The sequence below is a fragment of the Pundamilia nyererei genome, unplaced genomic scaffold (genome assembly GCF_000239375.1).
Source record: "Pundamilia nyererei isolate P.nyererei 1_Seehausen unplaced genomic scaffold, PunNye1.0 scaffold00013, whole genome shotgun sequence".
NCBI lineage: Eukaryota > Metazoa > Chordata > Actinopteri > Cichliformes > Cichlidae > Pundamilia > Pundamilia nyererei.
This window is the reverse complement of record NW_005187414.1, coordinates 6,583,646-6,599,179: the sequence shown is the minus strand read 5'-3', so window position 1 is coordinate 6,599,179 and position 15,534 is coordinate 6,583,646. Positions and strand designations below refer to the sequence as shown.

General features: G+C 41.1%; 1 protein-coding gene across 6 annotated transcripts in view; it reads right to left on the bottom strand.

Moving 5' to 3' along the window:
* tpd52l1 (tpd52 like 1) overlaps positions 1–10,620 on the bottom strand; it is a 14,578-nt gene extending 3,958 nt beyond the window's left edge. For 2 of the 6 annotated variants that reach the window (XM_005725048.1, XM_005725049.1), the window contains exons 1-7: positions 10,447–10,620; positions 8,516–8,614; positions 7,241–7,444; positions 5,112–5,132; positions 3,934–4,049; positions 3,678–3,826; positions 1,535–1,636 (exon numbers count right to left, since the gene is read on the bottom strand). In XM_005725048.1, the coding sequence (XP_005725105.1) occupies positions 1,535–1,636; positions 3,678–3,826; positions 3,934–4,049; positions 5,112–5,132; positions 7,241–7,444; positions 8,516–8,614; positions 10,447–10,465 (710 nt within the window). In that variant the 5' untranslated portion in view covers positions 10,466–10,620. The remainder of the gene's footprint in view (positions 1–1,534; positions 1,637–3,677; positions 3,827–3,933; positions 4,050–5,111; positions 5,133–7,240; positions 7,445–8,515; positions 8,615–10,446) is intronic. The other 4 variants (XM_013908713.1, XM_013908714.1, XM_013908715.1 and 1 more) reach the window with 4 other exon arrangements.
* Between the last annotated feature and the right edge of the window lie 4,914 nt (positions 10,621–15,534).

The following is a 15,534-nucleotide window of genomic DNA, read 5'->3' as shown; positions in this document are numbered from 1 at the left end:
ATAGATAGATAGATAGATAGATAGATAGATAGATAGATAGATAGATAGATAGATAGATAGATAGATAGATAGATAGATAGATAGATAGATATCCACAGCAAAAATATTCGAATAAGTTCATGCCCACACAAACCAAACCTGTGTAGAGTGTGAGAACATACCTCCGTGGGAACAGTAACTCTAGACCAAACATGCTGGAATATACCAAAGATAATAAGTTGTTGCTTTTCTGCAATTGATATCCTCAAAAAAGGATACATTAAATTACACAGGGAAGTACTGAAAGTATAGTATAATTTTAATTGTATAATTAGAATAGTATAAAAAGTAAATAAGTACAGTATTGGTATAGAATAATTTGTTGTGCTTCCACTTAAAGCCAAAGAAAGCCAAACTGTCTGCAGAAAAGACTTCTGATTGATTTCACCACTATTACATTATTAATATGAACTATTATTATTATGAAGCACTAGCAACATGGGCCTGGTGACATATTGTGATGTCCTCACTGAGCTTTTGGTTCCTAACCTTCAAAAGCTTTTTTTGTTTTCACCTGCACATCCTGGAAATACTTTCTGCATCACCATTGCGCTGTCACGCAGTCATCTGTGCACATTTAACACAGGGACACATGCTTTCCTGCAAAACACCCCAACATTGTGTGTGTGTGTGTATCCGTCTCTCAAACAGAGCAATGCAGACTGTCAGCTCAACAACAACAGAAAGTGACCGAGGGAGACAGCCGCTGCCTCGAGCCCTTTGACTCAGAAAGCAGCTTAGTGCTTCTTACATAATCTGATGCTGCCTTGAACTGTTTAGACCAAGAGTCAAAACTCTGCTGTCTGAGACACAGAGATGGGTAGCACAGATAGAAAGTGTCACCGAGCTGGTTAAAAGTGGAGGCGCACGCGGGGCAGATGGGTTCAACAGGAATGCTTGTGTAAGTTACACAGATGAGCCGATAATGGAGCTTTAAGATGATCAAGTGCCTGCAACGGGCACATTTAAATGGTATCTTTTGTGAGCTACAAGCACACATGAACAACATTTAAAGACTGAATGGTGAAAAAGTTCAAAGACTAAAGCAATTAATGGGATCAATCCATGTGTTTAGACAAAGGAAGCCTGGTTTAATACAAGATGCTCTTGACCTGTCAGCAGAACTACTAGCACAGCTTTTATTAAGATAAAATCCACTTTTAGACAAACAATGGCTGAAAACCTTCACAAACAAGGGCTTCGATTCATTAGCACATATTCCTCTGCAGAAGGACGACATTTATCACACTATTTGGCGAACATGCTTCACTGAAGAGGCAAGATGACTTTAGACATTTGAAACCGTTTATCTAATCTATGTTTAAAACCGTTTGCAGATCGGGTGTCACAGAAGGCAACGCCATGTGTCCACAGAACAACCAAATTCATTGGGTGACTGTGGCCACACGGTTTGCATACAACTACTGTCACTGTTAAAGCTGTTTGGCAAGTGTGAAGCAGGAAATTCAATGAACATGTGACCATCAGTCTGTACCTCATATCTCCAATCTTCCTGGTGATGGTGCTGCCGAGTGTGCTGAAGGCTGCCGAGGTTCTCTGTCCCGCTGTGGAAAGCGTCTCTGATGTCTTCTTGTAGCTGCCAAAAACCCCCAAAACAAAACACACAAAGGTGCGTGCAGTGAAAGATAAAGACGCATACACAACACAGGCTTGTTCGGAGAAAACAAAAGCATGAACATGCTGTAATTACAACTTGCACTACTGAGTTTTTACAGGAGCAAATGGAATAAGTCACAGTTCATGTTGGGTGATTCCTTTAGCTGATAATTCATATGTGCAATTATTTTTTACAAAGCCTCACTTCAATCACTGGTAATAAAAATAACCATCTATCTTATTTTGAGATTATTTGTTAGCGTTAAGTAAAAAGGCAAACACATCACTTTAAGGCCCTACTTTGCTTTTTTGTATTGTAGAAATTTGACATGAATTTATGTTGGGCCTGTTTGCATCCAGATCGTCTATCACAGCTTCTCGCATGTCTGTGTTGCCCAGTTTCTCTAACACCACACATTGCTGTGGTCACCCTGGTTCATTATAGATGAGGATGGAGTCTGTGTGTAAGGTGATCTTCGGTGAAAAGTGTAACTGGATAAGAAAGCTGGCCTTCAGAGACTATCCTCTTGCTCTTCTTTGTCTCTTGCTGTCTGGATAAAAGCTCAGTGCTGACCATCTGATCAGAAAATTTGATTGTTTCTCTGGAGACAGAGACAGTAAAAGATCTTACAGAAACAACATTTTGGAGATGAGAAGATGGCTCTTTAGCTTAGTATTCCCATCAAGAGACTTACCAAGTATCTTTGGAGCTAACTATTATCACCTGGTCTTGTACAGATAAATGAAAAATTAAAAGGAAAACCCAACACAATAGTATTTGGGTTCCTGCTAAGGTGTTAGGTTAATACATGCTGCCAGAACAGCTTCAGTCTGTCCTAGCATGTCTCTGAAGGTCTAGTGAAGGGATAAAAATAATTCTAATAGAAAACATTCCCGATCACAGTGATAAGGAACGCAGTGTAACAAGCACTGGATTCACATGAGATGTGGTGACTGGGCACGATTCACTACTTTTCATTTTATCCAACCATCTGGATGTTATCTTTGAAAAAAAACAACACTCCTTTTGAGATAGAAATGTAGGATCACTGGGTAAATTTGATCACTTTGCACTTAACTGCTAAACCATCATGTTTTTCCATCCGTTAACTATCCCTGCTTGTCCTACAAGCCTGAGTTGATCGCAGTGCCATGCATGCAGAGCATTACAGAACCACCAGATCTTCTTACTATGGAGGTCGAGGCTTTCTGTTTTCCTTTTAATTTGTCACCCTCTGAGATTTTTTGGAAAGAACAGAAAACCAGCACATTTCCCCAAACTCCAAACTATTCCTATTAATCTTTAAATAAGATCAACTCCTGCAGATCTGCATGAACATCAAAGCCCCGGTAAAATCAAACCTAAAACCTGCAGGGCTGCACGTTTTGTACCATTTCATTCACTATTAGGTTGGTAGATAGTTGTACACTTTTTAAAGCACACAGTTGAAATCAATATTTCTTTAAGGGAATTTTTTTTCCAGAAATACACCGACAACTTCTCTTTAAAAAAAAGAGAAGTACACAAACAATAAATGTTTCCTGTTACAGGTAGGGAAGTGACATTTAAAAGAAAATCATAGTACAGTACAATGACTTCCAGCTGCTAAAGGGAACATGTACTACTAATTGTGCACTGAGGACAACCATAGCCTTCAGCACTGGGTGATGTGTTTTGATCAGGTTTATGGTGTCTGTTACAGTGAGCACAACAAAGATAACAAATCACACACATGCTGTGCAGCCAGGAGCAGAACATTATGTTTTTTTAATTAGCTTTTTGATATCTGGCACTCGTTTTGCATAGTCAATGCTGGCTGTTAGGAAGAGAGAAACCTGCTCTTTGTGTGATTACTTTGAGTGTGTCCTATGAAGGGCATCAGTGTTTACAGCTAACATAAAAGCCATTCTGCCGTGTACACTTCGAAACACACACCTTATTAAGCACACAAATTCTTTCTTTGTTTCTTAGCTGTGTGATGTAGCCTCTCTCTCTCTCACACACACATACTGTAACTTACGCTACTGAGCTCTGCATGTCGTGCCAGCCTCTGCTGAAGTTGGTTTTGAGCTCGCTCAGAGGAGTGATGCCCAGTTTCTGTTTGAGCTCCGCATGCTGCTTCTCTTTGGAAGACAAAACCTGCCTCAGTGTGCCGATCTCCTCTTCCAGCTGGACATGCACAGAAAGACACAGCTTCTAAAGTGACTTCATAGACCGAGATAAAAAAGTCATCATCCTAATGCTAAAGATATATTTGTGTTCTTGTGTGTGTTTACTTTAGCTAACTCTTGCTGAATCTCCTCCCTCTCTTCCTCCGTCATGGAGGCGCTCAGGTTGACGTCTGACACAAAGTCTTCATCAGCCTCTCTCAGTGGCTCCGAATCTAGAAAACCTGTGTGAAACACACACAAAGGCACCATAAATGCACTTTAGCGTGTCCATGTGTGACCTTAAAACTGACGACACCCTAATGACAAGGTGTGAATTCAACATTTCAAGGTGAAAATCTGGTCTCTGACCACCAGTAAATCTGTACTGGGCGCCGATTTATTTCCTGGTATTGTTACTTGTTTTGTTGCCATCGTGTATTTTTAAATGAGCCATGTCAGAGACAATCTGGCATCCATGCCTCATTCTGCCTTTTTCTGCTTTATTGTTTTTTTTGACTCTGCTTTTTCCACGTTTTCTGTGTCTGTCTCCATCTCTGATCGTGTCTCTGACAGTTATGTAATCTGAGGCTGCAGCCTGTAGTGCCCTAATCTGGCTTAACTGATGTGGATTATCGTGCTTAAACTCTGCTGACCAACACCACAGGCAAACACAAACACTAACGCACACTCAAACAAGATGGGTTGAGACTTCGGGGAGGAGAGCAAATTTCAAGTTGCAGTGATTGATTTTTAGTTTTGTAGCAAATGAAAAACATGCGCTTGGGGAAAAGCGTTGAATTGAGATTAAAGACATTATGTAAAACCTCCGCTTGCTTACAAGAGCAGCATCGCAGCCGTCTGCCCAACTTACGAGCTATAAGAAATGAAATATGATTACCGTAGACAGGACAGAACACACACATAATTCAGATACACAAACAGAATGAAACAACTACAGTAAATGACGCTTTCTGATTAGCAATGTTTATTTACCTTTTAATTCTATTGAAATAATAGTTGCAGAGAGGTGCAAACACCCAAAATAAAGCATGAGCTGAAGGTGAACTCGCTTAGACTATTTTAGTATGATCCGTCTTATACTGTTGCACCATTTGCTTTTATGATATTTGTAAAGGGCTTAACAGCAGCACACAGTACCAGGAAACAGCAGGAGGGCAGTGTACACACAACGCAAGAAAGGTAAATACATGCAAGTCGTGTGTCAATGAACACTTAAAGTTATCCCTTTAAATGCTGACTCAGACGCCATTTCGACAGGATGGAAGTAAAACGTTTTCACGTACCTGCGGTGAGGTGTCCCCTCTCTTGATGTGGCCGCATTATAAGACAGGTGAGGGGACAGTGAGGTTAGTAAAGACTAATGTACTGCACTATGTCGCCACTCTCCACTGACTGTAGTGGCTACTTTAACATATCAGCAGTTCAGTTCTTTGAAAACTAAGGTTAAAGGGGACACAGCAGCAGCTCATGCAGCAAACTCACACACACAAAAACAGCGTACAGCACGAAACTCAAGCACAGCTTGCAGCAGTTCAGTCCGTTGCAGGTCTTTCTACAGTAAAGAGCTTTTTCTGCTAACATTACACAGCAGGAGGACAATGAGATTTTAAACCCCTGCGGTTTCAATAGAAGCTTTTCATGTCTGTCTTAAGTGCACTCAGAAAGCAGTGTCCCTGTTTACACAGCCTTAAAAAGCCAGGCAGAGCCCCGGTTTAGATATTTTCTACCAGAGTTGGTAAAGCTTGGGAAACAAAACACTACACAACACAACACACCATCTCTGCTGAAGTTCGTCTGCACGGTACAGATTATGTTTTCTTTTCAAAGTGCTTTTGAATATAAAGGTAAAAACCACTGCAAGGTAGCTATGAATGACCACATTTGAGTGCTGTTCTTTACTTGTTAGCTGATGATTTTTGCAATTTTTTGGCTAACCTTGATTACCTTTTAGCTAACTTTTTTTTAAAGACCTAAGCTATGTCTGTCTGTCCAAAACCTTTGAGGTCCACCAAAATATTGCTTTAGCTAAGAAATACCCTGGTTAAGAGTAGTTATAAGGCATCTTATGCCTTTATTTGACAGTGAAATATAGATAAGAGTGAAAGGGGAATAACCTGCAGAAAGGTTAATGTTCATTGGGTAAAATCAAACAGACAGACATTGAAAACAAGATTCAGTGTAAGATCAGGTACTGACAATCTCAATTTCCCAGGTCTTCATACAGGTCTAGAGACCAGTTGGGGATCCTCAAACGAGTAGTGGTTGCAAAGGAAAAATGTGTATTCTCTGACTGGCTGGCAAGTGGTTGCTGGCAGTCGCTAGCAAGAAACTGGTTTCAAAGAAACGGTGCTACTGCAGTAGAGGCGATGATTGGTCGCCTTCAAAGTAAAAGTTTTGCGATAATACACAGCATTTGATTTCTCCGTGTCTAATTGCTGTCACACTTTTTCAAATGTTGCTGAAGCTCGGTGGTTTGTTAGCAAGTGTTTGCAGGCAAGTCTGTGTCTTCCATGGAAACTACAGTGGACGGTGACAACCTGCTAGTGACAAAAGCAATCACAAGCAAGTTTTAGCTGTGGGACGTTCTCGGCGACTGACTTCACCTGGCAACAGCAACCAGTTCAGAAAAACACGTTTCCCTAGCAACCAGAGGTTGCCAGGTGTCAAAAACTGGTCTCTAGGCCCATGTGACTGACACTTTTTAATTAAACAGGAGCAGTGGGCCACTAGAAATGTGCAGGCAACATCTAACAACGAGAAGATTAAACTTTGTGAAAAGTTACAATGCTAATTTCATGTTGTTTTTATAATACAATATACAACCATTTTTTAAAAACCATGTTCTACAACAAAAAAAAAAACTTTTGATTGAACACTTAACATATTGTAGACACTTGGTAACAGAAAGAAAATAAATTCCCCAAAAAATTGCAGGAATTTGGATTTATTAAATTTATCTGATTGGTTAATTGTTTGATTGCATTTTCCTTGTTGCTGCTGTTAGGCTGAGTGTGGTCTATATTTGAGACTAAATGCAAACTGTATTATATACAGTGGAGTCTGTGTGTTTGCTTTTTAATTATAACCGCTAGGGATACATCCCATGTGAAATTCTAGATGGCTATTATGTTAACGTGACACGAGTGATAAACAACAGTCACTGCCACCTCTGAGTGCATTCTCATTTGAGGACACCACAAAAATCATGTATCGGCAGATACAAATAATTCAATCGTTACTGAGATAAAAGACTGAATTTAGTTTTTAATAGCTTTGTCACAGATCAGATTGCCTGATGCTTACCATGTTGCTTGTGCCAACAGAAGCCCTAGGGGTAGCTGTAGGTTTAAATGTTCAGCCAAAGTGAACGACTGATCTAATCTACAGGCTCTATATCTACATCCCTTGTCACCTGTGCTGTCCAGCTGCATATCCCAAGCGGTGGACGTGGCCCAGGTGTCAGACACTGATGTGTGACCCCACCGGTTGTCCCCTGAGGGTGAAGTTTTACCCCATTCTGTCAGGTTTTCCCCATTTTGGACGACGGAGGTAAAACCATATGAGCTTTTCCTAAGGGACTCCTCATCAGAGGGGTAAAGCTTACCTTGATTCAAACCTGAGTAAAGTCACAGTTTAAAACATGTTCAGTACCTGAGGAAAACAGAATTTTTAATTTTGCAAGCAATTAGTTCTTATTTAATATTTTAGCTTAAGGAAGGGGAAAAAGGCAAAAGTGGGAAAGCTCACAGGCTGTGAAACTGCCTGTAAGCATACAGGAAGTTCCTGCAGACAGAACAGAGTGCTTACTGGTTTAAGGGAAACACAGGAATGTGAGTAATTTCATACTAAGGAAATCATCCTATCAGTCAGCAACATCTCATATAACTGCCAACGTTTTTTGCTAGTGATTTTACGTATACAGTATATCCCTCAAATGGTTTGCACTGTAACAGAATTGCATTTTCTTCCAAAACTGATGAAAGACGTCGAAACTTCACCCAGCAGACACAATGTTAGCATTTACAAGGTTTCATAAAACCTATGGAGGCTTTTTAAAGGAGACAGCTGCATGTGGTGGAAGAAAACACAATTGGTGAGAGCTGAGAGTGTTAAATGAAATGGTACACCACCGAAGATGTTAAAATGCACTGAAGGGCTGAGGTGGACCATAATTTTCTGTAGCTATGAGCAAAAACCTGTCATATTACACGTAGTATATATTTTTCTGTTCTATTGCAGAAACCTTTCGTGTGGTTTAAATGCATTCCCACATATACATTCATATTTCAGGTCTTTGAAAAAAATAGATTATTTGTGATTTAACAGGTATCATGCACTCAAATCAGCCTGATCACTGCTGCTTTGGGTAAAGTTATATCAAATTCAATGAAAGGAATGACTTTCCCTTCAATTTAAGGAATAAAATTCCAGTCTTTTTGTCTTTTTACTTGTTGGTTTATTCACACAGACCAAACTCACTCATCTGACTGTTCATTAAATCAACACTGAATAACAGAAGGGCAATAAGTGCTCCAGTAATTCCTATAGACAGGCACCTTTAAACATTCTGCACCTTTACTGCTTCAGCATTGCTCAGAGCACCACTGCATGACGTGGTTTTATGCTTTTTGTGATTCAGGGTGGATTTACGGGTTTCTTTTGCTTTACTGGGAGAGTTGAGTCTTACCCTGCTCTCCCTCGTGTATGGCTGAATCAACCCATTCCTCTCCGGGGCCCATGCTGCCCCAGTCCACCACTGATCCACTCAGAACACTAGAGTACATCTCTGCAGCGGAGCAAGGCAGCAGGGTGAGGGGACACAAGAAATCCGGTTATACATGCAAACATGGAGACTTCTCCTCCCTGACAGCTGTAGTTAGGCCCAGCTCAGTGCAGGAACAGGAAACCTGACTTTTGACCCTATGTGCCACTGATATGAACTTCTCCGAGCTCTTTAAACAGGATGTAGCTCCTTCTTATTATTTAGAGACCCAGACCAAGAAGAAATCAGTGCCACAGAGGGTTCACAACGGGATCTTGTATAACTTTGAAACAATCCAGAAAGAATATCTGAAGCTATTAGGCAATACAAGCTCCCTTCTTGCAGATGAAATCTCATTACACCACACTCCAGCACTACAGGAGGAAGTTGGCCAGGATAAGGCCAGTTTCGCTTACAATATGTCCCTCTGGTTCCACATTTTGACAATGAGGCAAAGCTGACTGGCAAAAACAGTTTTTCCAGGGAAGAAAAAGATCACGTACTTGGGTGGAAAAACACGGAGCATACATTTTAATCTAAAAAGCATGTTTTATGGTAATAAAGAAGAAGAATTTCCTCAGAGGTGGATCTTATACAGCAACATGTGTGATTTTAGCTACTCAAAGCAGGTCATACCAGACTGTGAGGGTCTTTTAGCACTAACACTGATTTATGTCATAGGGTGCTCAGAAGAAAATTGTCTCCTTCTTTACTGTCCATTCTGTGTGTCTCCTCCCTCCCCCTGCTTTTTTGTGGGGGTGAAATACCTTTGGTCACAAGATTACCATTCGGCCCAGCGGTCATGTGGCTATGCTAAATCAGAGGCTTGGGGATGGTCATACGGCTGAAAAAATTAATTAAAGCTGGCAAACAGTAGATACTGCACATAACATTTACAGCAGTTAACACAAAAAAAATCCCTGTTCCAGACATTACAGCTGCTTGTACATGGGTAACCATGAAATATAACCAAAAGTATTGCTTTATAAAAAACAAATAAGTTGATTATAAAGTTCATATTCCCATATCAGAGTCTTTTCCCCCCCTTTTCTCCCTCTCTAAGCCTTTCCGGCTTCCTGTTAGCTGTAACAGGTACCTATTTAGAATCAGACTGCAAAGGAATGCAATTACCTACCTGAATAAGCAATCCTTTATATCCCACACAAGCAGAGCTACTGCTCGAGCTCCAGTTTTCATTTTCACAATTCATTTGGTCTGAGCAGTCAGTCAACGTTATTTATCTATAGCTTGGAGTCACTCTGTACTCTAAAAACAACACAGATTCTTTGCACTGCTGTAGAAAACGAAAGCAATGCGTCTTCTGTAAAGCCTTTTGCAGCAGTGATTTTATCTCCTGCAGTACCTGCAGCAGACCAAAGCGCAAAGGTAGTGGACAGGGGAAGGATGGAGGGGGGCTAAGCCAATTCCTGAGGTGAATAGAAAGCATTCTGGCTTTGCAGAACTTCCACAAATAGCCTGAAAGTCACCACATAGAGGGGGTAAACAGTAGCCAGCCCAGGATTTGGTCAGGAGTTTCCATGTCGTCTTACAGTGTGCGTGCGTGTGTGTGCATGAAGCTTCTTAACTGTTGCACTGCTTCTTAAAAACGCAGCACCCTCAACAAACAGTCTTTACACTGAAGGCGCCATGCAGCAACAGATGAAGCTGACATAAGCAGCAGCAGATGCTCCGCTTTATACACTTTCTTTCCCCTCTTCTCCATTCCCACAGCGACGTCATAACAGTGGCGCGTGCAACACTCAAGTTCAGCTCATTATCAGATCAACTGGAAACAAAAAGTAACGCTGCGGATTCAGTTATCCCGGTCTGAGAGGTAAGAAACGGCACTCACTCACCTTGCTGCCTGGTTTCCATGAGCGACGCACAGGTGAGCTTCACAACAAATAATAATAAAAAAAAAACGCGCTCTGAGTCAACAAGGATCGGCCGCACGCGCAGCTGCACCGCTCCTCGGGTCAGTCCGTGTGTCAAGTTTCCTTGGATGTCACGCGCGCTGGGCCAGTTCCCGGGCGGAGCCTGCAGCGCGAGCCAATGAGCGCGCGCAGTTTTAATGTAGTTAATTTGCTCCGTGCACAGGAAGCTGCGCTCGGTGGACACAACGAAGATGCCACAGCGACAAAGGTCCATAAAATAAATGTGTTTGTTGGAGGTGGAGAAATATTTTCATTTTCATTATTAAAAAACAAACAAACCGGAACATAAAAATACAAATAAAGAGATAAAAATAAGGTAAATATTTAAATGTAACCATCTTGGATGTTGTGAGCTACTAGTACATATAAAGTAGTGCATGTACTACACCTCTGCACTGTCTGTGCACTTATTATTTCACTCATGTCTAATTGTAGCCTACATTTTTTTTAATCGATTTCATTTTGTGCTGTAATTTAATTATATTTATTCATGTAATTTTTTCTAATGTATTTTTATTCCCGTGTTTAACACTTTGGTCAGTGGTTTCTGTTTTTAAAGTACTTAAGTAAAGTAAATAAGGTTGGCTTTGCTCTTACTGGTGTGTTTGTACCACTCCTGACACGACTACTCACACTTCAGTTGAACACTAAATAAGCCATTTAATGTTATTACTTGTTTTTAAGCCATTAATGAATCTGCCATGTTTTCTTTTCAGAATTCATTACACCGCTGTTTTAGTGTCTACTTGTTCATAGGAAATAATGAGGTTTTGGCCTTAGACTGCCCATGGTTATGTTGGCTTCACCTCCTCTGGTGCACTTCTGACCCCTGCTGACATAAAACTGCAGTCACAGCCGTGCTTACACGAATACACAGACTGTAGCCACTTAAACACCCTGTCAAACAGACCTCAGAAAGAGCTGCATAATTGAGAGAGGCCTCCACTTTATCTACGAACAAAGAAGCAGAGTGTTTCGGTGATGCGTTAATATAAAAAAGAATCAGGCAAACCGGGGCATTTTGGCATTTGACTTACTTTACTTTATTCTCCGTTAATAAAGCAAATGTTCAGGAGAAAACAGTGTTTGTGCCTGGCTAAGTGAGCAACAATAACAAATATTACTAGCAGATGTTTCAGCAGGTGGAAGGTTTTCCTGGTGAAAACAAGGAACATACTCATCAAGCGTCTCTAACATTTCCTTGAATAGAAATACCCGTGGATAACTGTGTGGCGTGTACACATAAACCTGCTGCTGTTGTCGTTCCAACAACTTTGCATGTCTAGATAGGGAAAACCCAACCCGATGTTACTGATAGTACACCACCATATTGCAACATCACTTGTCCTGAGTCAAACTTATGCTGAAATGACACTGAAATCGTTTTTGATTAACTCTTTCATCGAGACAGGGTTAGTCCCGTGTCGGCCTTAAATTATATTCATCTGATGAGTGCAACAGCCTCCTCGAATTAATCCAAAGAGCGAGTCGGAAACATGGTGACAGAGTAACTTGTGCAAAAAGGTACAAAGAGTATTTGGGATGTAGCGAAACCCACTGCATTGTGGCACTTATAAAATTTCAGAAGTTTAGTTTAATCTGAAGCTATAAAACATATTTTTAGCAGGAAAACACTGAGTCATCTGCATATCTTCTGTGTGGTATGGGTAAGACATCCATAAATATATATTCCTTCAACAGTAGTTTCAGACAAATTTATTTTACATCAAGAAGCCTGTTGTACTGCTCTATTAACTGTTCTAATAAATAACACATACAACAGCAGGCTGATAAGACTGCACCCTTGTCTGTAATATTTGCAGGACCCTGAATAAAAAGTTGGTAATCTGATCTATTGTTGATGTGAAGGCACCATTGCATATTTATGCCAATAAAACCGGGAATGTCATATAAACAAAACAAAGACCATGGGTGTCAACCAGCCAATGCTTCCCAGCAAGGGGAAAAAAATCATGACCTGAAACAACTCTAATGTCACTAAATGAATATACAGAGCAGCTTCTGGTTACAGCTTTAACCAAAGAGCTCCTGGCTATAGTAACACAACAACAGTAACAACAAAGATGGGATTTCTGCATGACATTAGCACTGGGCAGAGTTATGCAACACAGATGTGTATAAAAGGGTAAAAACCTGATGTGACATGGAAAAGAACCATCCCATAAGACCTCAATTATCTGTATATACAAAAAAAACCCAAAAACAAAAGGCAAATTTGCCATCTTTTTTTTTCTACGAGCTAACCATTAAAGAAAAATTTAAATTTAGGAAAATGCTAAAGGACAATAGTCTAAAGGACATATTCTCTGTCAACCATTTAATAACTTAAAAAAAACCCCAAAAAAAACAAGCAGCAATTCAATACACCAGTGTAGCTGAAACGTGCCTGCATGAAATGCATGTGAGTAAATGTTAAAAGCATTCAGTTTGGCCCATTCATTGCACATCCGCCTCCATGCTGCTGATTTACTAATACATATTGTAATGTACAGGTTTAACCCGTGACCAGAGTGCAGACCGGACAGTGGCGGCTGCACCCAGACAGTTTGATCTTCTTTTGACACTACAGTGGTTTTACTTCCTGGAATTTAAACCAGGGTTTCTAATCCCTGAAGCTCCAGGCATCAGGAAGAGCTGCGACTCTAGAGTGCAGTTGAGGATATCTGTGGCACAGCTCAGGTAAGATGGGAGTCTCTGGGTTACAGTGAAGAGAAAAGCAAACTTCCTGAGAGCAGATTCAAACCCAGAATCGTGACCCTGTTGTGGTTGTTCAGATCGGGTGTGTAACAATCTGTGTATGTATATTGCGCCTACAGCTGACACGTTGTATGTGTTAACTCCCAGATGTAGAAAAGAGATCAGGTCATGGGATAAATCCCAGTTAATGGCATTGCACTGCAAATCATCCAATCATCTGCTTCAGTGATGAAACGTGCTGTAATATTCGCTCCGACAGCAACTGCTACGGATGCACAGACACAAACTTTCCACCTGTACTGTAATCACCCGCCTCTCCACATCCACTCACAGCTGAGGTCAGAGTCCAGTCACACCTCACGGGGCAGCGGCACGGACAAAAGATGTTAAAGGACAATCACGAGGCATCAAAGGTATATATAAAAAAAATGAAATAAAGCAAAAAACAAAAAGAGTGACAGGATAAGTGGAGAGAGCAGCTGGCTGACTGCTGCCAGGTGGCGACCTTTAAAGCTCTTAAAAATCTGTCGTTTCCTGGCAGCGCTCGCTGTGCGCACTCTCTCTCGTGCCAGTGCGAATGAATTCAGAGGTTTGCATCAAAACTGCTTTGTCACTATCCAAACTGTCAAGCAGGCAGACAGCTTCAAACAAACAAACAAACAAACAAAAAAAAACAAAAAACACAAAACTGATCCACATACAGCTGACATCCAAATAAACTGGATGACCTTAAGAACAATAACACCCTGTTTAGCTCTTTGGTAAACCGCGGGCCTAACTCTACATTCTATTCTCTGTCTTTTCAGTCAGTTTCTGGTCTTCTGAGCACTTTCCAACTATCTACCGTACTTCTACAGCTTGTTTTGATCCCCATTTCTTGTGCACACTCCATTACACCTCATCGACACCCCTGCAAAAGTTCACGTCTAAAAGAACAATAAAAACAAAACAAATAACAAAGGGAAACGGTAAACCGTCTATCCCGCCATATTCAGCGCTTTGTTTTGGCACAGCAGCTCCTTTTTTTTTGATGATGCAGATACTGGCATACAGCATGTAGGCTCACTGGAAACAACATGCCATGCAGAGAGGGAGAGTGTAAACCAGCATCAGCTCAGACAGACAGACAGAGAGGTGGGACAAAAAGACAGCAAGAGAGACGGGGACAGACAGGATGAAGGTTTGATGGAAAACCATAACAGAAAACAACAGAGGCTTGTTAGAACTCCAAAGGGCCTTCCAAAGTTTCACTTTCGTGTGTGTTAGTGTGTGTGCGGTCTTTAACACCAGACGTCACTCTTAAGGTTGGGTACACACCCAATCTTCAAACCTTCTAGCGAGAATTTGAGAGGCAGTCGCTGTTACCTAGAATAGTCAAGTATCATCCTTCCTTTGACATTATTGTCCACGCTGTCGGTTTGCCAGATACTCAAACTGCGATGGAAATTTTTCCAAATATCTGACCTATGCTGGGAAAAATTGAGGTCCAGCTTGCGTTGCATCGGTGAGAACTTGATATCAGTGCTTGTTTCAAATTCATTTCCATTTCTCACCCTTTTTTCCTGCAGCCAACAGCGGCAAAAACAACCTTTGCAAATGAATAAAAACGTATTTCCTTCTTTTTCATCCGCGAGGCTCTGCTATCACCGTGCAGCCGGCATTTCTGGCACCTTCATAATTACCGGTATCCGACACAATCAAAGCCTCGTGTCCACAGTATTCCTACATCTCAGCGTCAAACTAACCGCAGGTAGGAAAGCAAGGGCGCAAACCAAACTGCAGCTGTTTAAGCTGCGATTTATGGTTGTTCTCCTTTAAAATAATGAAATAAAAAGTGTGACATTCTTGGAAAATGTGCACTGATTTAAACTTCCTGCAGTGTATCCAAGAAAGTCCTCAGAAGTTCCTGCATTTAACATCCTCTATGTGACGAGCACTGTGCAAGACAGCAGCTGATCGGGGGGGGGTTGCTTTTTTTTTTTTAATTAACTTTTTTTTTTTTAATTACTCTTCTGCGTAAATATCCAGCATTCATTTTGCAGTAGTCCCACTTGAGAGCAATAATCCAGATGTAAAGATGTGCATTCATGTAGTCCTCACGTTATAGATTTAGGTACATCATTCCACCTGAGGTCCTTCCTAACTGCCAGTGTTTAGTTTGTGTTGCTCATCTCAAGAGTTTTGTGATGACTCAGGCTGGGAGGTCTGTCCCTGAGGAGGTGCGGGTGTTGTCTTTCCAAACCGTGTGTGTGTGTGTGTGTGTGTGTGTGTGTGTGTGTGTGTGTGTGTGTG